General features: G+C 32.5%; 6 protein-coding genes and 1 pseudogene across 7 annotated transcripts, besides 8 other annotated features; 3 read left to right on the forward strand and 4 right to left on the reverse strand.

Annotated features, from left to right (window-relative positions):
* Window positions 1–157: part of a mobile genetic element that runs on past the window's edge.
* Window positions 158–2,906: a mobile genetic element.
* TVAGG3_0779030 lies at window positions 461–2,050 on the forward strand (annotated as a pseudogene). Its single transcript has one exon. A coding segment is annotated over exon 1 (1,590 nt).
* Window positions 2,907–3,446: 540 nt separating the features above from the next.
* Window positions 3,447–3,562: a mobile genetic element.
* Window positions 3,563–3,608: 46 nt separating this feature from the next.
* TVAGG3_0779050 (Clan CA, family C19, ubiquitin hydrolase-like cysteine peptidase family) lies at window positions 3,609–8,764 on the reverse strand (the record flags this gene model as incomplete). Its single annotated transcript, XM_001323867.1, has 1 exon — window positions 4,957–7,761. One exon carries the CDS (start codon window positions 7,759–7,761, stop codon window positions 4,957–4,959), a length of 2,805 nt encoding a protein of 934 aa, XP_001323902.1.
* A 2,791-nt stretch (window positions 8,765–11,555) lies between these two features.
* Window positions 11,556–11,631: a mobile genetic element.
* A 46-nt stretch (window positions 11,632–11,677) lies between these two features.
* Window positions 11,678–11,934: a mobile genetic element.
* A 992-nt stretch (window positions 11,935–12,926) lies between these two features.
* Window positions 12,927–13,049: a mobile genetic element.
* A 1,308-nt stretch (window positions 13,050–14,357) lies between these two features.
* TVAGG3_0779090 (uncharacterized protein) lies at window positions 14,358–14,555 on the forward strand (the record flags this gene model as incomplete). The annotated part of the gene is made up of 1 exon (XM_001323866.1): window positions 14,358–14,555. One exon carries the CDS (start codon window positions 14,358–14,360, stop codon window positions 14,553–14,555), a length of 198 nt encoding a protein of 65 aa, XP_001323901.1.
* A 333-nt stretch (window positions 14,556–14,888) lies between these two features.
* On the forward strand, window positions 14,889–15,434 carry TVAGG3_0779100 (uncharacterized protein; the record flags this gene model as incomplete). Its single annotated transcript, XM_001323865.1, has 1 exon — window positions 14,889–15,434. One exon carries the CDS (start codon window positions 14,889–14,891, stop codon window positions 15,432–15,434), a length of 546 nt encoding a protein of 181 aa, XP_001323900.1.
* A 523-nt stretch (window positions 15,435–15,957) lies between these two features.
* TVAGG3_0779110 (uncharacterized protein) lies at window positions 15,958–17,145 on the reverse strand (the record flags this gene model as incomplete). Its single annotated transcript, XM_001323864.1, has 1 exon — window positions 15,958–17,145. The coding sequence occupies one exon, from the start codon at window positions 17,143–17,145 to the stop codon at window positions 15,958–15,960; it is 1,188 nt and encodes a 395-aa protein (XP_001323899.1).
* Window positions 17,146–19,942: 2,797 nt separating this feature from the next.
* Window positions 19,943–20,143: a mobile genetic element.
* A 625-nt stretch (window positions 20,144–20,768) lies between these two features.
* Window positions 20,769–22,621, reverse strand: TVAGG3_0779130 (uncharacterized protein; the record flags this gene model as incomplete). Its single annotated transcript, XM_001323863.1, has 1 exon — window positions 21,471–21,725. One exon carries the CDS (start codon window positions 21,723–21,725, stop codon window positions 21,471–21,473), a length of 255 nt encoding a protein of 84 aa, XP_001323898.1.
* Window positions 22,622–25,070: 2,449 nt separating this feature from the next.
* Window positions 25,071–25,513: a mobile genetic element.
* Window positions 25,514–25,569: 56 nt separating this feature from the next.
* On the reverse strand, window positions 25,570–25,722 carry TVAGG3_0779150 (uncharacterized protein; the record flags this gene model as incomplete). The annotated part of the gene is made up of 1 exon (XM_001323862.1): window positions 25,570–25,722. The coding sequence occupies one exon, from the start codon at window positions 25,720–25,722 to the stop codon at window positions 25,570–25,572; it is 153 nt and encodes a 50-aa protein (XP_001323897.1).
* Between the last annotated feature and the right edge of the window lie 60 nt (window positions 25,723–25,782).

Here is a 25,782-nt window from a genome sequence, read left to right on the forward strand (position 1 = left end):
TCATTTATGTGTCAGATGGTTTTGTAAATATTTAAGGTTAAGTTGGTGTTATGGTTGTGTTGTAAAATATACGTTACCAGTTTCGTAAAGTGTCAAAACCGCTAAGTGGTGTACGGAGGCGCGCAATGCCACAGTACACGACTTAGGGATACTAACTATTTATTTTGAATGTAGAACCGAGCAATTTTCAAATTTTGTGTTTTTTTTGGATTTTCTCGATACCAGATAAGTTGTGTTGGCTAAATAATATATGGATACAATGTGTCTTATAGATGAATATATGCACAAAGTTTAAGAGGCCATTTTCTTTCAGAAACCGAGATTTGTGAATTTTTTCAAATTTTGTGCTTTTTTTGATATTGAAATTTCATTTCATTTTTTTGATGCATATCGATGCACCATGCGAACTTAAAGAAAGGCTATCTTATATAGATGCTATGAAAGCTGTCATTGATAACGAATGCCATGCAGGTTGTCCATATCAATTAAAAAAAATCCAAATTTAGGGGGAACAAAATTAAAATTCAGGTGCAGTGCAGATAAATGTGAAGCATGTATCTCATTTCTAAAGGATGATGAAGAATATATCCTAACAGAATATAATGGAACACATAATCACAATCAAATCAAAGATGAGACAAAGAAATACCACACATTATCACAATGCTATCGTCGGGTACTTATTAATTTTATAAAACAGGGGGGTGATCCGAAAATGGCTCAAATTGAATGCGACAAAAAACTTGATCTGGATGATCCACTTAACAGGCCATCTTTTTTGAATGCATCTTCAGATCAAATGAAAACAATTCAGGAAAAAGGAAATAAAAAGATCAAAGGTATTCAAAGTACGATGATAATCAATTCAAGTCAACTCAATTATTTAAGGGTATCAAAGAACAAGAGTCACCAAAAGATTTAATTTATTTCGATGTCGATAATTACAACAAACCAAAGAAATTAATCTTTTATTATGCTTCTTTCAAATTTCTGGACATAATCAAAATTGTGAAAGAGCATTTTATTGATGCAACCCATTCATTACTTGAATTTAAAATGTTGTTTTACATGATATCAGCCAAATTTCCAAATACATGCATTCCAATTTTTCAATTTGTCGTTTATCCAAACACTTCAGAAAATATTGCATTCTGTCTCAAGGCATTTTTTAACTGGGCAAAAGTAAAACCAAAATATTTTATGTCAGATTGTGCACAAGAAATCGAAAATGCGATTATCAACTCTTTTCCAGAAGTTATTCTTCATTGGTGTGCAGTTCATGTAATGAGGGCGTTCAGAAAAAATTTGAAAGATTATGCATTTGAGAGTTCAGACAAATTGATATTAGATACAAAATGAACTATCTTGCATACGGCAGAAATGGCAAGAAAGAATGGATTGAACCAACTTTCAAAAAAATTCTGGAAATAGCCGAAAAATTCCCAGAATTTTCAAAATACATACAAAATCAATGGATATCAAACCAAGAAAGATGGACAGCCGCTGAAAGAGATGAAAATTTAGCTCTCACAAATAACATTTCAGAATCGATTAACAAAAAAATTAAATATTACTACTTTGGCGGAACAATTTTCATGAGATTTGATCGATTTGTGATGAAATTAATCGATTTTATCGTTCCTTCATTTTATTACAGAATTTCTCAAGATATAAGGCTCAGAGACAAAATTTCAAATCCGTTGCCATCTGAAAAAAGCCAAAAAAGTCTACAGTCAGACTGGATACAGAAAAATGTATAATGCTCACTGATAAAATTAAATCGTTAATAGTTAACTCATCAGCAAACTTAAATACGCTTCAATTGGGTTTAGATGACCTACTTGATAAAGTTGTCAAGGCAGCAAAGGTTCAAAAACGAATGACCCAGTATTTTTCGAAATTAAGTATCCCAATGGAAATCAAGCTTAGTACTCTCACGCAAATTACAGAATTTGGATGCAATACCCCTCAATTCATTGTTGAGAATGCCAAGTCTTTTTAAGATAAAATTATTACAGATTTCCACCTTCAAATTTATACAACATTATAAAAATTTATGAATAAAACTTGATATAAAATAACATTTTTTTTTTACTAAGAAAAAAAAGGTTTTTGATAATAAATTTTTTTATTTCGAAAAAGTAGCAATAATCGTAAAAGGGTATTGATAGTCTTGCTAAAGTAACTAATTTTAGCTGTCAAATACTTTTGTATTTTGAAGTAAATTAGTATAAATTTGTTTTTACTTTTATTTCGAAAAAGTAGCAATAATCGTAAAAGGGTATTGATAGTCTTGCTAAAGTAACTAATTTTAGCTGTCAAATACTTTTGTATTTTGAAGTAAATTAGTATAAATTTGTTTTTACTTTTATTTCGAAAAAGTAGCAATAATCGTAAAAGGGTATTGATAGTCTTGCTAAAGTAACTAATTTTAGCTGTCAAATACTTTTGTATTTTGAAGTAAATTAGTATAAATTTGTTTTTACTTTTATTTCGAAAAAGTAGCAATAATCGTAAAAGGGTATTGATAGTCTTGCTAAAGTAACTAATTTTAGCTGTCAAATACTTTTGTATTTTGAAGTAAATTAGTATAAATTTGTTTTTCTTTTATTTCGAAAAGTAGCAATAATCGTAAAAGGGTATTGATAGTCTTGCTAAAGTAACTAATTTTAGCTGTCAAATACTTTTGTATTTTGAAGTAAATTAGTATAAATTTGATATTATTTTAACTCCCTTTGAAAACCTCAATTTTCCATACAGAGGGAACGGGAATAGCCTCCAATATTCCCTGAGAATGGTTGCGCATTCTCAGTTCCCTCTATATTTCGAACGAAGCTCTCATCGGTCTTTTTTTTAATACTAAACGTTTTTTCCCCTGTCACTTTTAGCTAAAATTTGGGTTTGCCTGTAATGCCTGGAATAAGTTTTTACTCTTTTGATTAATGGAAAACAAAATAGCACTTTTTTTAGAACAAATAAACTCTTATTCAAATTTTTGATAGTGAGACTTTACAAAAGAAAATGGGTTTAATAAAAAAATACATATATTGTTATTTATGTTTTTATATTAATTTAAACTGGGATTAAACTTTGAATATGATTAATTTGGTTGATTATGACAATTAGCCAAATTCCATCAGTTTTCCTATTGAATTTAATTAATCTATGAGAGTCAATCTTACATGGGTTTATATTATAGATTAATTAAATATCTATAACTTATTATTTAACTTATCTTTAAGCTATCAATCATATTTATTTAATCTATAAGATACCTTAGAGCGCTAGCTTAATGAACAAATCTTCTATGTCAAAAAGTTAATATTATTATTCTATAATAAGTTATTGTAAATCATCATATAGTATCTAACATGATTGTTGCATATATGAAAAATATCAATCACTTCAAATTGTTTTGAAGAGTACAAAACAAGTTTCATTAAAATTGCACATGCACCCCTATGACATGACTTTCAATTCAGATATTTAAGGGTAATTTTTAATGATGCTTCACATCAGTTGTCAAAAATTTGAATTATAGTCAGATGGGCGTAAGCGAAGCATTAAAAAATTCTGAATTGATGAGAATTATAAAATATTTGATTCAGGTTTATTTAAAAAGGAGAAAATTCAATTCATTTAACGGTAAAATCCTTTTCACAAGTTTGATAATGTCAGAAAAAGAGTGTGTCAAGTGGGCGTAAATATATTAGAAATCGGTAATAAAGAACAAATCACATAAGAGAATATTTAAATAGTATATTGAACCCCTGCATAAATTACTCTGACAATAATCGATATCGAAACCAACTTCTCCTAAAAAATCGAAACGTGAAAAACCAAAATAGCAGCGAGTGTCGCTTGCTTTCGTCATTTCGAATCTTATAACAGATGCACGAAATTTTGGAACTTCAAACTCAAAACTAACACCACGAGTAGAAAGAATTGTGTTGTTAGTTTCAGATGTCAGCTTCGTCAAACTAGAAAAATTATCGCCATAATAAATGTTCCATGAAATGGGATAAGCCCAACAACAACCAGTTTTATCAATAAAACTTTGCATTACATATTTATGAGCTACAAATGGAAAAGGTAATGAAAAATCAAGGTTAAAAGATTGGGATACCGCATGTCTAACGCAATACCAAGAAAGAGGATTTTCTGAGAATAATCCAACCATGTTTGAACAGTTGCAGCAAAGAAAATTCTCATCTATGAATATTTCATATTTATTTGGATAGAAAACGTAATTTTTTAATGTCTGGAATAACAACTTATTCCGATCATTGATCTAAAAATAACATTTTTTCACTTAGACATTCACATTTTGCCAACATTTCGATTTTCATCATACAATATAGCATTAAAATGGGGCATTATCATTTCGTCTGGAAAAGTGACAAAATCATCATTTTTTTCTGGCATCTGAATTATTGAACTATAACTCTATTTCTATTAATTTAAGTGCAATCTACGCATACGCAACTTTATTTAATAGCTCCTTTTGCATGTTAACATTCTAGTTCCAACTTCAAACTGTTTCATTTTATGTAAATTTCTAGTCAATTTTTTTTAGCGAAGTCAAAATTATCAACTCAAACTATTCAATTTATTTTCATCAAAATATCATAATAGATACGATGCAATTCAAGCAGGTATCATTGCATTGCGATCTCATAAATTTATCTCTTTAGAATGACCCTAAAAATAAAAAATTATCATTTTCTTCTGACGAAAATAATAATTTTGTCACTTTTTCCAGACGAAAATAATAATCCTTTAATATCAATTATAGATCTTAAAGCAGTCATATATAATCCACCCTTAATATAAAGTTTTAGTATGTTTGATTAAAGGGATAAAGTGAAGTTCATTCTTAATATAAAATATTTTGTTGACAAGGAAAAAAAGAACATTAATAAGAATTTAATAAATAATAATAAATAAATAAAAAGATTAATTATAAATCTTAAGACAGTCATATGTCATGTGGTAAGAAATAGGTTTGTTATCATAAACTGCATCTGGATCTCTGAGTGCAATGAAGTACTGCTGTGGATTCTTTAGTGAAATTGCTAAATCATCAACACGAAGGATTGTTCCGTCTTCAAACAATGCAACTTTGAATTCCCAGTCTTTCTTAACTTGTAAATGTTCAGAAATCTTTGTTTTGATTTCAGAATTTCCGTCTGTTTTGTTGACAATGACACAGAATGGTTCTGATGATGGAATTGTGGTGATTCCATCCAATCCGTAGAAACAAACAAAACATCTGAGAACAATTTCATCTTCATTAGGTGTATGAGAAAGAGAAATAATCTCAAGAACTGAACTCTTTCCAATAGCTGTCATTTCTGTTCTGATCTTTGATTTCTCAGTGTTTATAGAAAATGTGTTGTTCCATTTGCGAAGTAAATAGAATCTATGATCTGGAACAAGTCCTGGCTCTTCTTCCTGGAATTTATTAACAATTGTTCCGATATCTGTACCACTCATGATTTGGATTCTTCTGAAAATTGGATTAAATGGATCTTTCACGATTTCGATGATGAAAAGGAAATGTTTCTGCATCAATCTCTGTTTGGAGAAGAATACGGTGGAATTCTGTGGGAAATGAGTGACTTCGTAATTGGGAGGAATGATTAACCCGCATGGACGCATGATTCGTGGATCTTTGAACATGAAATCAATTGTAACAACACTTTTCTCTTCATCGTCTTCTTTTTCTTCGTTGTTTTGGGAAATCAAGGAATTGAATGCCTTTGGAACATATTTTCGCAACTTTTGGAATGTAAAAGTGCGAGGAATGGCCAATGGAACGGTATGACCGTAAAAATCAACGAAATTAATCGTAATTGCACTTTTCATCATGGATACTGATGAAAGAATGCATGGACAGAGATCATCGATCTTAATGAAGTCGAGTTCTGGCTGGGATTTGATCGGAGAAGCTGATCTTTCTTCATCAGAGTAAATCTGAACGTAAAAGAACGATTTGGATACGAAATCTTTGACCATTTGTTCAGATTCTGGTAATAACTCTTCTAAATAGCTGTTGTTCTTATAAAATAATCTATATGTATTACAGCCATTCAAAAGAGTAGAAACGCGTGATCGTATATCGGATAGTGTTGATGATTCATGGAAGAATTCGAATCCCATGTACTTGTAATCGTTCGTAATCGCAGAATATAAAATGAAAAATAAAATTCTGTTTGTTTTTGTTTCGTCTTGAAGGATTGGCTCTGACTTGTTGGGAATAACGAAAACAACTTGTTGATTGTAGTCGACCATTGAAATAATTTTATATAATGGTAAATGGTTTGTTCTGTCGGTCATCCAGCATGATATTTCATCTTGATCAATATCAAGGCCACGTTTCTGAAGGTCTTCTTTCAAATATTTGAGATATTCATTTGATTCTTCTGGAACTTCGACTCTGTGAATGAATTTCTCAGATATCTTGCATGAACCTGACTTGCAGACTTCAATTAGATCTTCGTTAGTGTAGTATCCAAAGGATTTATGGTTTTTGAAGTAATATGAACTGATTGACATGTTTTTTTCGTCATGGATTGCCTTCGGAACGGCAGAATCAGGTATTTCGGTCATGATTTCCTTGTAATTTGAAGTTCTAGCGAAGATAAATAACCGGACATAACCTGATTCTGGAGTATTGTAGTTAATGATCGTTTGTTTCTCAATTTCTCGAACGTACTCGTCTGAAAGGTTGAACCATCTGTTGAAAGGACCGCTTTCATTAACAACTATTGCTTGATAATGCGGTGCTTTGTAGACAATGAAGCCAATGAGCTTGTATTTGGCCACTTGGTCTTGATTGGAACAATATGGCTTCAAGTCCAAAATAGTTGAATATGAGAATGTTCTGACAAGAGAATCATCATAAACTAATTGAACGAAAAAGATCATTGGTAGCTTCTCGATTCGCCTGGTATTGTTCTCTTCATTGAAGAAGCCTTGGACAGATTCTGCCAATGTCTTTCCTTTAAGTGTAGTTCGAATTATTGGTTGAAAAATGCACTGTGTATCATTTGAGTAGACTGTATTGATCAGATCGTAGAATTTTCTGTTGCTTTCCGGGTACTTTAGAAGAAGAATTTTGAGACGATCAAAGAAATAATCAAGAAATTCGATTGAATCTGCTCGATAATTCTTGAAATCTTGGCCCCAGCCGAACGATGCAGCTAAGTCGTTGATGTTGTGTGTCTGGAATGGAGAAATTTGCATCAGACCAAACAACCGCTGTAATTGACTTAAAACAACGTTATCTGCAAGGCTGCGATCACCAATTGGAATGTCGAATATGAATTTTCGGAAGATAGGGATGTTAACCAATGGCTGAATAGCGGCATTGAAGTAACACAGGTTATGCTTATTTTCTAAACCCTTAGGAACGGGGTGTCTCGTTTCTGTAATGTAATATTTAAATAAGTATTTGTTCGTAGGATTAAACATAAGCATTTTATCTGTTGAAATCTCTTTGTGTTCGGGGTATTTACAATTATAAAAAAGAGGTAAAAGACGACCGATTTCTAAATACTGGTTGTTTGGAACCTGCATGTAAAGCCTTCCTTCGATGTAGATGTTTTTGGGATTTCCTGCAATAAACTCTATATCGATCACGAATTTTTTCCCATTTTCTCTTGAATACGTCAAGCAGAGGCTGAGATCATGATTGTTGTCTTCCCAGTATGTTGAATTATCGTCTGAAGTTAATTCCCATGTAAAAACTCGATTCATTTATATTCGATACTCTTTTTTTTTTGGAAAATCCCGATGAAATGAATATGCATTTAAAACACGTATTAGTAATGGTTTATATTCATGTATCATATCTCAGACTGCCCTTTTTTTTCCAAACAATCTTGATTCATATTAACCAAACTATCCCTCAATAGGATTATGCACCTTGAAAAAGTATCGCTTTAGAAATCTAGCTTTTCTCTCTGTCTTTCATTTATACAAATATTATTATTCCATTTCAATGGAAAAAAAGGAAAATTATGAAAAATATTTAAAAATATAAGTTTTTAGGAATTATGAATCGATCTTTTCTCAGAAAAATAAGAGGTTGTGTAAACCATATATCAATCACCGACTCTTTGTGATTTTTATCCTTTAAATTCAGTAAGAAGAGTAAAAACAACATTTATGAGTGTTCAATCAAAGGATGCTTCTGTATAAATGACTTTATTCGTTGGATATTTGCTGTTTTGTTTTGTAAACGTGAAATATAATAACGTACAACATGACTTGAATCATGTGTTTTCATGCTATCAGATAAAGTAACAACTTCTGGAAAAATTTTATGATCGTTTGTAAACCAAGCGCAAGGTAGTCCTAGAGCGCAGCTTAATGAGTCATCTTAGGATCTTCAAGAGAACTGAGATCAAGATGGAGAAGTTGAGGAAAAAGTAATTGGACGATACACAATGTTTGGCCAGAGAAAAATCATCACTCAGAACCAATCTGGGAAGGTTGATTCCATAAAGCTTCCCATTTATTATCAAATAACCAATCGAAAAGAATCCCTTATTTCAGTCTGGACTGTACCTTACGCCCCAATTACCCTTCATTTCCAGGGATCATCGTCACTTTTATTTTGGTGGTAATTTTTGTTTAAATCATAACTCGATGAATATCGTGTTCTAGAATGCGAGAATAGCATCACTAGTTAGAGCACATACTGAATATAAATACTTTGTACTTTTTATTTGTTTTTGATATCATGACCTAATGAGATAGTTTAAGGAAATAAAAGTCAAATTAAATAAATTAAATATTATTTTTATACAATGTAGTATCTATTTATCATATTTTTTATGAATTTACTAAAGAAAAATTTTTGCATTTCAAAAACGTTGATTCCAGGCTCGCATCAAAATTGGTATTTACATAGTATGATTCGTGCGAAAATATAATTAAAATCCAAAAAGGAGATTCGACCAAGCCGTTTAACCGCCAAAAATGAAATATTGCCAAATACAAAAAGAATTAAGCCAAACAAATTTTCAATGTATGTACTATTTATTTTTTATACTTTCAATATTTTTTAATTTTTTTTTATTAAATATTAGGTTTTGGAATGATTCAGTTATATATTCATGTAAATCCTATAGGTAGAAAGCATCTTTGAGCTTCAAAATTTTGAAATCTCTTAACAATAGTGCCAATTCAGTAGCATATTTTAAAACTTGGATTAGTTTGGTATTTCTTTAATAATATATGATGACATTGAAGAATAATGAGCTTAATCTCTAAGGGCATCCAGTTTCAAATTTCTGACAAAAAAATTTGAAAATTGTAGTTTTACCATTTTAATTTTACCAATATACGATTTACTTAATAAACTGCTACGAATTGTATTTAAAATGATTTATTGTAAAAAATCTTTAAAAACTAAAAATTGAGGGATTTGGGATTGAAATATCTTTTAAAAATGGCTAATATAATGATTTAAAATTATTTAGAATAAAAAATATTCAATACTAATAATAAATGAATTAAAATCTATATGCTAACTAACAAATTCAAGTAATTTTAGATTTCTATGTAGCAATACTAAACATTGTGATGAATACTGATACTATTTTTTCTTTCTTAGTACAAATACTTGTAAATGACTGAAAAATGCTCAATCATTCCAATTGTTCATTATCAACATATTCTTTATGAATAGACAAGGATATGAACCCAATAAAAAATTCTTATGTTGTGGAAACATTTTAAATTGAATTTAATTTAACTATTTTAACTTAAATTTGAATAAAAATCTCATAAACTTTATTGTTTATGATTGGATTAAGTATCAACTATGAGCTGTCAATCTATTATTAATAAAATATGATGAACAAAGATTTGCAATAAAATTCAATTCAATATTTGCATTATTTAGGAGGTTTAGTTATGCATGAATATAGATAACGTTTCTCCCAAGTAATTTGTGATGTTTTTTTGATATGGAAGGAATAATTGAAGATTATCTTTGAAAATAATTGTCCACTTAATATAAATACAAACTATTGTAACCATATGTGTAAATCTTATTGGTATGTAGATAAATTTAATGGTAAATTTGTTTATCTATTTTGATTAAATTCATTTTTTCATTCGATAATTTTTCAAATCATAGTCATTATTCATGTATATTAGCATGGCCTGTTTTTGTGATTACTACATATAATAGCAACTTTTTGCTGAATGAATAAAAAATATCTGTTAATTACTAACCGAATTACTATTCTAGAACTACAAAAAATATTTTGATGCAAATCTATTCATATTGTGAGAGTTTTGCAATTTTTTCAAAATTTATAGTTTGAGATGATGGATTACCCATGAATTTCGAAAAAAAATCAAAATGAAAGAGTTCTTAATATAGAATGTTTTTGATATAGAAATCATGGCTAAATTTGGAATAATTTTTTTAGTGTGCTACCCTCCAAAATCCAGTTTTGTGCGGTGAAACCTGTTATTGAGGAAAACTGTTGAATCTGGTCGTAGCGTTTGGGGCCGTGTTTAAGCCATGCAATAGTCAGACTTGGATGACATAAGTTATTGGTTGATCTGAATCTTCAATATCTAAGTTGATGTATTATTCTAGTTTTGAGCATAAACATAGATTTTAGTGAGTATTTGTATATATGTCATATCATTTATTGGTGGTTTACAGAGTGATTTGACTTAAAATAGAATTGATTTGGGGAATAATTGCAAATAAGCGTGTAATTATTCTATCACATTGGATAACCTATCTTAATGTTATATTTTGGACGAATTTTAATTGTCACAGAAATTGAAAGCAATTATATTTGCGGGAAGATTTGAATGGATATTTCGGTTGGCGGGGAAATTTGAAAGAAAAGGAGGCGCCATTTTTTATTTGGTTTTCTCTCTCGAGCAGCCAAGAAAATCTTCATTATTAATTGCACCGCACAACATGCAATGACAAAACATGAAGAAAAGAGTTGGTTTCGAAGAGCTAGCCAAAGAATATTTCATTGATCTCCTGAGCTATTTCTTTCTTAGTTATTACATCGCACAACATGTAATGATGATAAGTGTAGTAAGAAATAGTTTCTGATGATCAATATCATTAAGGCTCAACACTAATTCCCCGCAGCTGTTTGTGCTTTCAAACTAGAGACGCCTTCGATACTTTCCATTGACTCTTACCGGTTATCTCACCCCTGTCTCTCTTACTTTTGAGTCTATTCAGATTCATTTTTGCAATCCCAACACTTATTGTATACCACTACTTCTTGATCCAGCAAAGGTGTCGGATGTGATTTTACTCGTAAAGGGCAAAGCTTTCCCGCCAAATCGCAAGTTTCATAATCTCATGGTGGACCATAGCTGGAGTCACCGCCGATAATCTACTTGCTGAGATGCTACGCAGCCTTTGGTCTGGCCAATCATAGTGCTGCTCCATCCACATCAGCAAGTGATTTCGGCATCAGATCTCCGCTTAGTCTACCATGAGAGTTCTGCAAGCCAGAAGCGCAATATCTATGCAGCCTAGCTGCAACGGTATAGTAGAATTACTCGAATGAGGCAAAGTCCTTCCGAAGTCTCGCATTTGATGAGAGACCTCGGAAGGACTTTGCCTTATAATACTCTTACTATGGCTCCCTAGTCCCCAAATGGCTAGGGATTGTGTAATTAATCGGATATGGCAAGCTGCTCTAAAGTTTCTTTCTCATCATATGGGAGACTTCAGCAGAACTTTGCCCTAAGGTAATGTTGTTGTGGTAGGTGGTTCACAAAGAGCGAGAGAACATGTATGTAATTCATTTATGCTGAAGATATCTGGATGTCTTTCAAAAGAATAATGAAATCTAGAATTCTTCAGCATAAATTGATGCAGATGTGGTTCTCTGGATCTTTACTGGCCAGAATGCATATAAAAAGTTTCAATATAGTTAAAATAAAAAGTTATTAATACATTTCTTATTAATTGTAGAAACTTTTTACTTATATGTTAACTGATATTTCATATCAGCATGGTATCATGTTTTCATAGCGGAGATCTATCTATTTTATTATTATTAAAATAAATAGATTTAAACAAAGCTTTTGAACGGAATCATCGCAAGAAATGAATACAACAGAATTTGATAAGTTAATTCTATGATTTAATCTGTTAATATTTTCAGTTTTACATGGAGAAATTGAAAATTGAATCACAAATTTTCCAAAAAAAATTCAAATTTAAAATTTTGGATGTAATAAATTAGAGATTTTTCATCATTTTCTCGATTTTGAAAAAAATTTGAAAACTAGCATTACTTCTGATTCAAGCACAACTTCAGGGGAGTGAATATGTGACAACGCCGAGCTTATTTGCCCATATTTTTATAAAAATTCCAAATTCACAATTCAAGCAACTTAACATATAGAACAGTCTTTGAATTTTGAATTCTCATATGAACAATGTTTTACATTTAATACATCGAGCTCAAAATGGCATAATCAAATTTTCAATTTCAATTTAGCAAAAGAATTACTTAGTGGGTTTGCATTATAATCACATAAATTACAGTGTGAATATGATTATCACTACGTAAATACTACAATTTTAGCATTAACTACATTATTTCAAATAAAAATTTGAACGCTATGAAGAATGACTCTAGTTTCAACGCTAATAAGCTTTATACCGTTTTACAATTGATCATCTTAATGATTCTGTATTAAAAATTTCAGTAAATAAGGGAAGATTTTGAAATTGTGACCGACAATTGTGTAATATGAACGCTTATTTTCGAAAGATATAATCTGTTTAATCATTAGTGAGAAAGGGATTCAAATTGAAAATATGGTTCAGGAATTAAAATATAATATTTTAATTAATAAAAAAAAATTATAATAAAAAAAATGATATTGAATTACAAGGTGATTGTGGGATACATCTCGACAGAGGCAACATTCGATATGAAAGTTTCCTCTGTCGAGAAACTTCCTCACACCTCAAGAGATGCGAGGAACTTTTGACAGGCAAAGTGCAATATTGATAGGTCATTTCATTTCATTATTATATAAGCATCATAGTTAACAACTAGTACATTTTATTATATCCTCATGATTTTTCTTTTGAGATTTTGAATTAAAAATTAAGTTTTGATAAGGTCATTGTGGGTTTCAAAGAGAACAATGAATGATGATTAATTTCAAAAGCAATAATAAGTCATTGAAAAATTAAGAGTAAAAAATGGAACAAAAACATCTGCGTCTATTAAATGCTATTGTTAGATCTTCCTCTCACTACAGACTTAAATCTTCCTCTCACTACAGACTTAGATCTTCCGATCTCAAGACTTAAATCTTCCTCTCACTACAGACTTAAATCTTCCGATCTCAAGACTTAAATCTTCCTCTCACTACAGACTTAAATCTTCCTCTCACTACAGACTTAGATCTTCCGATCTCAAGACTTAAATCTTCCTCTCACTACAGACTTAAATCTTCCTCTCACTACAGACTTAGATCTTCCTCTCACTACAGACTTAAATCTTCCTCTCACTACAGACTTAGATCTTCCTCTCACTACAGACTTAAATCTTCCTCTCACTACAGACTTAAATCTCCTCTCCCTCCAAGTAGCTCCCTCTCTCCAAGGAGCCGATCCCTCCAACGAGCTACGTCCCTCCAAGTAGCTCCCTCCCTGCAAGGAGCCTCTCCCTCCAAGGAGAACCTCCCTCACTCCAAGGAGAACCTCCCTCACTCCAAGGAACTCCCTCCCTCCAAGGAGCTCCCCCCTCCAAGTAGCTTCTCCCTCCCTCCAAGAGAACCTCCCTCCCTCCAAGTAGCTCCCCCCTCCAAGGAGCCTCTCCCTCCCTCCAAGGAGAACCTCCCTCCCTCCAAGTAGCTCCCCCCTCCAAGGAGCCTCTCCCTCCCTCCAAGGAGAACCTCCCTCCCTCCAAGTAGCTCCCCCCTCCAAGTAGCTTCTCCCTCACTCCAAGGAGAACCTCCCTCCCTCCAAGTAGCTCCCCCCTCCAAGGAGCCTCTCCCTCCCTCCAAGGAGAACCTCCCTCCCTCCAAGTAGCTTCTCCCTCACTCCAAGGAGAACCTCCCTCCCTCCAAGGAGCTCCCTCCCTCCAAGTAGCTCCCTCACTCCAAGTAGCTCTTCCCTCCAAGGAGAACCTCCCTCCAAGGAGAACCTCCCTCCAAGTAGCTCCCTCCCTCCAAGGAGAACCTCCCTCCAAGGAGCCTCTCCCTCCCTCCAAGGAGCTCTTCCCTCCAAGGAGCACCTCCATCCATGGAGCTCCCTCCCTCAAAAGAGCTCCCTCCCTCCAAGGAGCCTCTCCCTCCCACCAAGGAGAATCTCCCTCCCTCCAATGAGCTCCCTCCCTCACTCAAGGAGCCTCTCTATCCAAGGAGCCTCTCCCTCCCTCCAAGTAGCTCCCCCCTCCAAGGAGCCTCTCCCTCCCTCCAAGAGAACCTCCCTCCCTCCAAGTAGCTCCCCCCTCCAAGGAGCCTCTCCCTCCCTCCAAGGAGAACCTCCCTCCCTCCAAGTAGCTCCCCCCTCCAAGTAGCTTCTCCCTCACTCCAAGGAGAACCTCCCTCCCTCCAAGTAGCTCCCCCCTCCAAGGAGCCTCTCCCTCCCTCCAAGGAGAACCTCCCTCCCTCCAAGTAGCTCCCTCACTCCAAGTAGCTCTTCCCTCCAAGGAGAACCTCCCTCCAAGGAGCCTCTCCCTCCAAGTAGCTCCCTCCCTCCAAGGAGAACCTCCCTCCAAGGAGCCTCTCCCTCCCTCCAAGGAGCTCTTCCCTCCAAGGAGCACCTCCATCCATGGAGCTCCCTCCCTCAAAAGAGCTCCCTCCCTCCAAGGAGCCTCTCCCTCCCACCAAGGAGAATCTCCCTCCCTCCAATGAGCTCCCTCCCTCACTCAAGGAGCCTCTCTATCCAAGGAGCCTCTCCCTCCCTCCAAGTAGCTTCTCCCTCCCTCCAAGGAGAACCTCCCTCCCTCCAAGGAGCACCTCCATCCATGGAGCTCCCTCCCTCAAAAGAGCTCCCCCCTCCAAGTAGCTCCCCCCTCCAAGGAGAACCTCCCTCCCTCCAAGGAGCACCTCCCTCACTCAAGGAGCCTCTCTATCCAAGGAGCTCCCTCCCTCCAAGTAGCTCCCTTACTCCAAGGAGCTCTTCCCTCCAAGGAGAACCTCCCTCCAAGGAGCCTCTCCCTCAAAAGAGCTCCCTCCCTCCAAGTAGCTCCCTTACTCCAAGGAGCCTCTCCCTCCAAGTAGCTCTTCCCTCCAAGGAGCTCCCTCCCTCAAAAGAGCTCCCTCCCTCCAAGGAGCCTCTCCCTCCAAGTAGCTCTTCCCTCCAAGGAGAACCTCCCTCCAAGGAGCCTCTCCCTCCAAGTAGCTCCCTCACTCAAGGAGCCTCTCTATCCAAGGAGCTCCCTCCCTCCAAGTAGCTCCCTCACTCAAGGAGCCTCTCTATCCAAGGAGCTCCCTCCCTCCAAGTAGCTCCCTCACTCAAGGAGCCTCTCTATCCAAGGAGCTCCCTCCCTCCAAGTAGCTCCCTTACTCCAAGGAGCTCTTCCCTCCAAGGAGAACCTCCCTCCAAGGAGCCTCTCCCTCCAAGTAGCTCTTCCCTCCAAGGAGCTCCCTCCCTCAAAAGAGCTCCCTCCCTCCAAGGAGCCTCTCCCTCCCACCAAGGAGAATCTCCCTCCCTCCAATGAGCTCCCTCCCTCCAAGGAGCCTCTCCCTCCCTCCAAGGAGCCCCTCCATCCAAGGTAACTCTCCCTCCAAGGAGCTCCCTTCTCTCAATTGGGCTCTTTTCCTCAATGGATATCCTTCCCTCAATGAAGCTCCTTCCCTCAATGGGCTACTTCCCTCAATTGAGCTCTTTCCCTCTTTATATAAGAAGAGTTGTTTAGTAGATAATTAAAATAAAATAATTACTATTTACACCAATCATTTATCGAGTATTCTGATTTAATAAAATTTCTTGAAATCATTAACAATTTTCACAAATTTTTTGTCCTTTGATTTTTCGAACAAAAAATTTATAAATTTTTGGGCGTCATAAATATCACCTGCTTCTTTATTAATATAAAATTCAAGGAACAATGATGCCTTCTCAAGCGAGCCGAGTCCAAGCAGCTTTGATGTGAAATAAAGCTTCATATTTTCATTAAGAAGGCCTTCTGGAGTGAATTCTTGTTCTACTGATTGAGTGAGGAATTTGTCAACCTTCTTAGGAATTGCAGCTTTTGATCTCATTGATTTGTTGCCAATTTTTGGAATCTCGGCATCTGAATTGCTTAAGAACTCGATTTTATACGAAGAGATTCTTGGAATATTTGCTAATTCAGGCCATCTTATATTCTTTAATTGGCGAATAGCCAGCTCATACTGGTTTGGAATGTTTATTCCATACTTTGGGAGTGTTGAAGGAATGTTTTTTGAAAAATTGTCTAACCTCGTAATGACTGAATCAATAGTATTGTCATCATTGAGATTTAGTCTTTCAAAAGTCACGATTCTTTTTGCATCTTTTTTCATCTTATTATAATATACTGTTGCATTTTGCTTGTCGGGATAATTGCTTTTATTTATACGCTCAATCAAATATTCAGTAATGCAAGTGAGTTTTTCCAAAAAAGAAATCGCACATCTTTGATGTATTTTTTGCTGCAGTTGTTTGTGCAAAGATTCAATATGGTTACTAGATGAGATGCGTGGGTTTCTCAAATACAGTGCTAATGACTGTTTTTCATTTTGGATTTTACTCCATTTTTTGAATTCTTTTGGAGTAATTTGGGAAGTTTGATGCCAATAATTTATAACAGGGGCATATAAATTATATGCACCATCAAACAAATCTTTAGTCTGGGCTGTTAAAATGTCACAGACAATAGCAGCTAATACACCATTAGCTCCAAAATTCTCCATAAAATGGCGTAGACAGTGAAGCTTTTTGAGTCCGAAACTTTCACAAAAAGATTTAATTGCAGATCCTTGATCCGCTAAGATCGGATGCTTTTGGAGCTCTTCTCTTGTGATATCTGTATCATTAATAATCACTTGGAAAAATTCACTATAAGCTTCTTTATTTTCGTGTGGAGTAATCATTAATCCCAACGGAAAACCTATATTATATATTATTGCCAATGGGACCATTATAATATAGGGTTCAAAGAAAAAAGAGGCATCAATTTCAATGTAACTTGACTTTTTAATAAAGTCTGGGGTAGTAGGTGGTATCCATATTAGCCACTCAATGGTTTCTTTATTGTATTTCATGTACTTTTTTTTGTCGTTAGGTGAAAATGGATGAAAGTATTTGATTCCTGGGAGCTTGTCAAATAAAGATTTGATGTCACTTTTTTGACTTGTAGGTTTAAATTTAATAAATTGTGAAAAAACCTCATCAGAAATATTTCCCCATTTATAAAATTTTTTAAATTTTTTAAGAAAACATTTGTCCAAAGGTCTTCAGTACAATATTTGAGCTGGCAAATTGAAATTGAATTGTTTTCTGTGGTTTTTATCCATGTTGGAGTTTCGTTCATAATGATCTTAAATTGTTTATAATCACTGGAATAAACTGAAAATAACATCTTCGGTTGAATTGTTTTATCGCAATTTTCTATATCATATTTTATATGTACTTGATATAATTCATTACTTTTTCTAAAATATGGTTTAAGACCTGCTGGAAGTTTTTCACAAAATTCTTGATAATTTGTCAAACTAAAATATTCATTTTCTCTAATTTTTAAAGTAGATCCATTACATTCCTCACTTCCAAGGAAAACTTGGCAATTATCGATGATAAAAGGATATATAATTTGTTCATTCACGTAATTTGGAGAAAAGAACTTTTTTGAATCAAGTTGCAAGATGTTTTGCATGATTGGATCTTCAGCATCCTTTGATAATATTTCTCTTTTTATTTGATTATATTCTTTCTTGTCGATTAACTTTTTGATGTTATTTGGGTGAGAATAATATTCTGTCCAAAATTTGTTATGATTTTTCAACGAACAAAATAAAATATTCGGTTCATTGAAATAATAATATGAACCTATTATTTGAAAAGATATTATGTCATAGTTTCTAATTGCCATTTCTATATGATCATCAATCATAATTGAATCAGGCAATTTTCTATAATTATAAATATCTCCAAAATGATATGGAATGAAAAAATTCTTTTGATTTAAAATCTGTTCTTTAGTATATGAAATATCATTTTGTACTGCCAAATCATGCATGTCCTTGTTTGATGAGCAATAAAGAAGAATTTTGGCTTTATCAGTTAAAATCTTAAGTTCGATACATTTTTGGACAATATTGATCGAGTTGAACAAGACCGAAAACGTACCTATATCAATTCCATAATTTGCATTGCTTGTATTGAATAAATTTTGATCTTTGTTAAATAAATTAAGGAATTCTTCAGAGTCATCAGTTTTAAGAACCTCAAGACATTCCTCATTTAAGGAGGTAAAGAGGTTAATAAATTTTGAATAAATTTTTGGTCCCTCGCTGAACTTAAAACATTTGGTAAGATTTAATGCATAATTATTGAATTTAGTAGACTCCTTTATTTTTGGATCAATGGTATCATAAATTTCTTTCATTTTCTGAACCACATTAGGAAGATGATTCAAATTCCAAAAAGCATAATTTCCAAAAAAGTTAAACAAAAGCTCAAGATCGATTGTTTTGAGCTCCCTGTCAGGAAAACTAGATCTTTTATTTTCAAAGCATTGGATTGTCTGATAAATTACATTTGATTGTTCAAAAAAAAGCTCCTTGAGGACCATTAATTAATTGATTGTCAAGATTTAAATCTGTAGGATTAATAAATTGTTCGGGAACATAAGAAAGTGGTCTCATTGTAAGTATCAATCAAAAGATAAATAAAAAAGTGACAGTAACAGAAACTTATACTCACCGTCCTTCTAAAAATTCTCAGGCTATAAATCTCATTCGTCAAAGATGTGTATAACTATATAGTCAGAGGTGATGAAACCACAAATTTTTTTACTTAATATTTGAATTCGTTTTCTTTAGTAAAGTCTCTTTTCAAATTTTTTAAAAGGTGTATACCCAATATTGAGGGAAGGAGTATGACAAGGAGACTTTAAGAAGGAAATTGAGTTTAATATTACCCTGTATTTCCAACAATTGAAAATTTTTCATGACCCTACCCATTGTTCTAAGATAGCTTTTTTTTCCACCACAGACATACAGTTAAGATATTCAAAAACTAATATCATCACAATGTTACCTCATGCCTTGACAGTATGCTACACGAATTTGGAACAAATCTGTGAGGGTCGATCATGATTATATAACATATTTAGAATTTCATCATCTCATCATCAGAGCAATATCTCTCTGTCAAAACTTACCATTTATATATGTGTACATGTTACTTTATATTCATGATACAAAAATAGATAAAGCTTTTTTCACCTAAATCTGATAACAATGCAAATAAGACTCATTGCTGAAATACTGATATTTTCTTATTTGATTTGTGTAGAAGCTTTCTTGATAGATTTTATAGAATATTACCAAAATGAGATATAATCTTTAATAAAAGTTTTATTTTTGAATTTCCCATGCAATCATCATGTGTTTAGTACCAATATAAATATTTTAATCTCTAATCGAGTGGGTTACAAAAGTGTGTTTTGTAAAGTGTGTAAAGCGTCAGATTTTAGAATTTTTGACATTGTAAAGTCGGCTTTAGTGAGGGTTATTTCACCAAAACATATTCACAAAATTACTGAGAAATAAGATGTAATATAGACTCAATCCGGCTCTGGAAGATATTTTGAACTCTACATTAGAATAGTGGAGTTCAAAATATTTAACAGAGCTGGATTGAGTGCATATTAAATTTATTAAAGCCTGTTCCCAAAAGAACAGGCTTTAGTAAATATGATTGAGGATTTCCAGAGCTCCATTTCATGATGAATAGGAGCTCTGGAGCTCCTTGAGTTGGCAAGGATTCGGGCTGATCTTAAATCAGTAGAGACCCAAATGGTAAAGGGCCTCTGCTGATAAGGATTCAGGAGCTCCCTTTCGTATGGATTAGGAGCTTCGGAGCTCCTGGAAAGCAGAAGGTTGCTTTGATCTTAAATCAGCAGAGGCCCAAATGGTAAAGGGTTAATCTTTAATAATATACCTGATTCATTTAAGTCCCTAGCTCCACATTTGAATCCCATTATTCTTCCTCGCTTAAATATTGGCTTTTCCTCAAATTTTCAAATCAAATTCAATTTCTCAAAATGACGTAGAAAGTATCCTTCCTGCGTTCGCCAAACACATTCTTACATCCAGTGCTCTCTTTATACTCTTCAGAGAACTGAAAATTGCTCATGGTCATACGAAATTTCGATTCAAAATTATTCTCATATCAAAATCTCCTGTTGTTATTTTATTTTGTATTGTCTATGAATAAACATATCTTTTATTATGTTTTTAAAAAACTTCTTTGCAACTCACTGAAAAAGTTGAGGTATATTTTTATTAAAATCAAATTTTGAATTGATGGGAATTAGCGTATACTTAATAGGATTCGAAAGAAAATGCTTTTAAGTATGTTTGATAGGTTAGGAGAAGGTAAATTAAAAATTAATGTGGAATCAAAAAGAAAAATCAAAAATTTAAGCGCAAAAGTGTGTTATGCACTCTTGTCTGTCTGCATATGTCATTCTGGGAGACATGTATATATGTCTAGTTCATGAGTAGATAGTATTGGGTTCTTTTGTTTCTGTTGAGTCAAAAGAGTGGGTAGATTTTTTTCTCGAAAATTTCTAGTGAATGTGACTATATAGAATGGTTAGATATGTATGTATGTCTAGTACATGAGTAGAGACTATTGGTTTCTTTTGTTCCTTTTCTTTATAAAAAAATTAATCAAAGGAGGGATGGAACTCAATGGAGAGATTGAGTTCCAAAGAGTGATGGATCTCAAAAGACTATGTAGAGAGTAAGACTGAGTAGAGAGTAACTAGCATTATAGACTCAGACTGAATCAACTATTTGAAACCATATGATTATGAGCTTATGTATCAGTTAATCATAATGATTTCAGCTATATTTTCTGACAACCCAAAAAATCTTTATCTAATTTTGATGGATTTGCTTCATAAATATGCATTAATAGCTTATGACTGTTAGATCTAATAACTTAGATTCTCGAAATTCCTGTAAAAAGTCAAATAGTCTAGAGATAAGACAACCTAACTGACTATATATTGCAATAAAAAGTAACAATTCTGAAATTATGGGACTTTTATATTTCCCCAAGGAAATGTCCTTGATACAGTCAAAAATCCAAACATGTCTGATAACGACATGCGACAGTAATTTAATTATCATGATATAATTAGATGATTGTTTAAAAATTAATTAAAAATTAAATGTTTAATTCTGGGGTTTATGTAAGATGTCAATTCCATACCATTGTGTATAACAATACTTCATTTTTCCTTTACAGCATAACAATGATTAATGCATGCTTCATATTCTTCCATCAAAAGTTCGATTTCGTTTTCATTTGTAAACATTAATGAATTTTCTGCCTCTGAAATAAATTCCTTCTGGATCCTTTCATCGATATTTAATAATTCATCATTAAATTCTGATGATGAAATCCGAAAATCCTGGACTAACTCATCATAAATATTATATAATTCTTCATCATACTCTTCTAATACTTTCAAATAGACATCCATATTAATAATATCTTGATTTTTGAGATATTGACGTAGAACAAAAACTATTAAGGTTATTCCAACCTTAAACATAATTTTGGGGCAATGTTCGATTGTTGTAATGATCATTTCTGGAATTTCTTCATAAGTAAAGAAGACCATGATTTTTGAATCAAGCTCATAATTGTCTAATATTAGGATCCTGTATAGTAAATAAATACAACACTTTGAATTTGTCCATTTTAATTCTTTTGTAATGAATTTTTTGATTATTTTTATAATAATGTAAATTGAATACTCAAATATATCTGAAGTTGAATTGATAAAGAAAGAAAGTGCAAATTCAAAATCAATGCTGTTATAATTACATAAATTGTAAATAGCTGAAGAAAAATCATTAGAATCTATGGAATTTAATAATATATCTGGCGAGAACTTAATTAAAAGGAGTAGAGTTTTACAACAATTATTGCAAAATAGATTGTTTGTAATTGAAGTCAAAATTTTTTTATTTTGAAAGTATGATAGAATTGAATTGAAATTTTCTTTATCCCAATAAAATAAAAGAGCATTAAAAATGGAAAATATTTTATCCATAAAGGGATACTTTTGTATTTGAGTCGAAATGTTTTCAATGTATAAATTTTTAATTCTTCAATATATTGCTCCTCAATTTTGTGATCAACTTTGATTTTATTAGAAATCAATATAAATAAAAAATCATAGAGCCACTCACGATCCGCAATTATAATATAATCCAACAAATGCTGGATTATAATATCAAAATTATCAATAATGTAATGAATTGATATTTTATCTTTAACAGATAATGCATAAATAAGAAGTAACCAAGAGTTGTAGAATTTGTCTTTTAATCCACTAAAGTTTTTATCAATTTCACTTTCAATTAAAACATCCGGAACATTATAATATTGATTTTGTTGTAAGACGAGTTACGGAAAGTGAGGTGAACCGAAAAAGTGACACTTATTTGGTCGGATAAATTCCCTATATATTTACTTGTCAAAAAAAATCAGACTTTTTTTGCTTTAAGGATACCCTTACGTGTCAGATTTTTTGCGCATACGAAGAAGTCATGCTAGACATGAGCTATAAACCTGAAATTTTAGCAACATATTTAAAACTTTTTAAACTACAATACACTTTAATATTCAAGAACAAAAATATTCTTTTTAGAAATTACATAATTATTTTATGTGAAATCTATATAAAAACATATTTTGCGAGCGTAACTTTTTTCTTTATAAGCACCTTATATGACTGATAAACTGTGAAGGCACATAATTGTTAATTCATAGAGTTGATATGTTTCCAAAATTGAGAGGAAATTTGAAAATTGAATACCCTTTCAATTCAATTTCAAAAGATATCAGCTCCTTCAATAATTGAAGGACGATTTTGATCATTTGCTCTTAAAACAAGTATGCCATGGAGAAAAAAGTTACGCTCGCAAATCTGAAATATAACTATCATATAAAAAAATTAAATTTCTAATTTTTTACTCTATAGATATTATTGGCCACTTGTGTAATGCATAAAAGTTTATGTCATATGCATACATTTGGAAGTATGGGAGACGAGGGAAATTACTTCTATGAGGCACTAGGATTTTTAAAAATTTCTCTATCGGACTCACCATTCAATTTCTCGAAAATTAAAAAAAATCAATAATAGCTAAAATGTATTATGCATAACAAATTTTAATGTTACACGGTATTTTTTGAACTTCATGACATGAATTTTCTTTATATTATTTTTTTTTGGATTTTCTATGATTTATGCGATAGGCTGGAACAACATTGTAAGTGCAATGATATCATTTATAGAGAAATCTAAAACTTCAGCATTCAGAACTCGCAACCACAAAAATATTCATTTGCTAAGTAAGTAAAGTTGATTAAGTTCGACACTTAGCTTTTATACGTAAAACCAAGTGTGTATTGTTATTTCTTGTTAAATTATTGAGAAAAAAATAAATTGTAAGAGAAACGATACTGATTATTGAAATAATATTGAGGGTAGCTGCAGATTTCTTCATTAACATGCCGGAAATTTGTTAATCTTGGTTTTCTATCATAAAATCTGTCGAAGAATCTAAAAACGGAGATATGAAATAGAGATCATGTAAATCTAGAGTATCCTGTCAGAAAAATAGACTAAGCATGTAACCCTTTTTTGGTCATAAACACTTTTTACCACTTAGTCATACAGATGATCATTAAATTTAAACGAGCACTTTTTGTCAAATTTATTCTTTTACAAAGACAGAAGATTTTAGTATTATTTAATATTAGTGCTGTAGCAAAATTCAAAAAACGGCGAAAATTCAGTGAATTTGTGAATTCACATTTTTTTCGACATTTTTCTTGATATATCCATGCACATTAAGAACACAGCTTTGATACGCTTAAAAAAGCATATTTCATATGAAATTGTTAAAGAAATAAACAATTTATATAAAAATTGCACTTATGGCAGTTTAGATATATAATTTATATATAACATATATACAAATCCATAGACAAAGTGCAATAACTACAATGTTGTAGAAAATTACAGCAGAAATACTGACTTTTTGAAGGATAATAAGAATTCTTCTAAATGTTGTATTTTTATAATTTGATTGATTTTTTTTACTATTTCATTAATCTTTTATGAATAATAATTATTTTTAATATATGTGCTATTAAAATTTCAAATTTTGACTAATATATCTAAGTTATCTGAACGAAACATTTAGAAAATATCATACTTACATTGAAATAGCAAGTAGAGCATATTAATAGCAAGTTTCTTGGCTTTATATCTATCATCTATTGTTGTTTGATCAAACAAAATTCACTCTATTATATGGTGTCAATTAATTAAAACAATTTTTAATAGTTATTTATTTAGTGCGAATAAGTGCAAACTCATAAATGAATAACTTAATAGTAGAAATGAATTATCTGATATAAATCTCACATTTTGTCCATCAGAAATACTTTAATTGCATACGCATAACTATTAGTAATACGTCTGGAGTGTCAATTAATAACAATCCCACAACAAGTAAAATTCAGATTTTTATTAAACTTATTTTTTCCTAAAAGTTTTCTCAAATTACTATATATACATATGTGGATAAAATAATAGTAATATTGTAAAAAATTAGATAATTTTTTTTATTTGAGAACCTCTCAAAAGTTCATTCAATTTATCAATTGTTTCAGTTTGATGTATATTCATTTCTGGAGCCTAAAACTTTAGCAATCATGACAATATCATATTCTCTTTCTAACTACGCAATGTAAGGGTATCCTTAAAAAATTTATAAGTTAATTATTGAGAACGAAGGTGAAAGGAAATGTATACCTCTTACCCTTTCATTCCCTCGAGAAAGTTCAAAAACTTGGGTGCAATCAGTTCTGATTGCACCCAAGTTTTTGAACTTTGTATAAGGAATTGTTGGCTATGATGCACTGATCATGAATCAGTACATCATAGCCAACAATTCCTTCGCAAACAGCGGGAAACTTTGTCTGAATAGTTTAACATTCAGACAAAGTTTCCCGCTGTCAGAGAGGGAATGGAAGGGTAAGAGGTATATATTCATAATGTATACCTCTTACCCTTTCATTCCCTCGAGAAAGTTCAAAAACTTGGGTGCAATCAGTTCTGATTGCACCCAAGTTTTTGAACTTTGTATAAGGAATTGTTGGCTATGATGCACTGATCATGAATCAGTACATCATAGCCAACAATTCCTTCGCAAACAGCGGGAAACTTTGTCTGAATAGTTTAACATTTTGGAGAACGGTTTCGACGTTAATACCGCTTTGAATAGTTTAACATTTTGGAGAACTTATACAAAGTTCAAAAACTTTGTCTGAAGAATTCTTCCATCTGTTAAAGGGACATTTTGGAGAACGGTTTCGACGTTAATACCGCTTTGAATTTGTTGATTAGCTTGATTTAACCATTCTAAATCAATTAAATCGAAGATTCTACCACTCATTGGAAAATTATAAGTTTTGAAAAAAACCGTAAATCATTATTGAATCTAAAAATATTTATG

The sequence above is a fragment of the Trichomonas vaginalis genome, chromosome VI, assembly GCF_026262505.1.
Source record: "Trichomonas vaginalis G3 chromosome VI, whole genome shotgun sequence".
Lineage (NCBI taxonomy): Eukaryota > Parabasalia > Trichomonadida > Trichomonadidae > Trichomonas > Trichomonas vaginalis.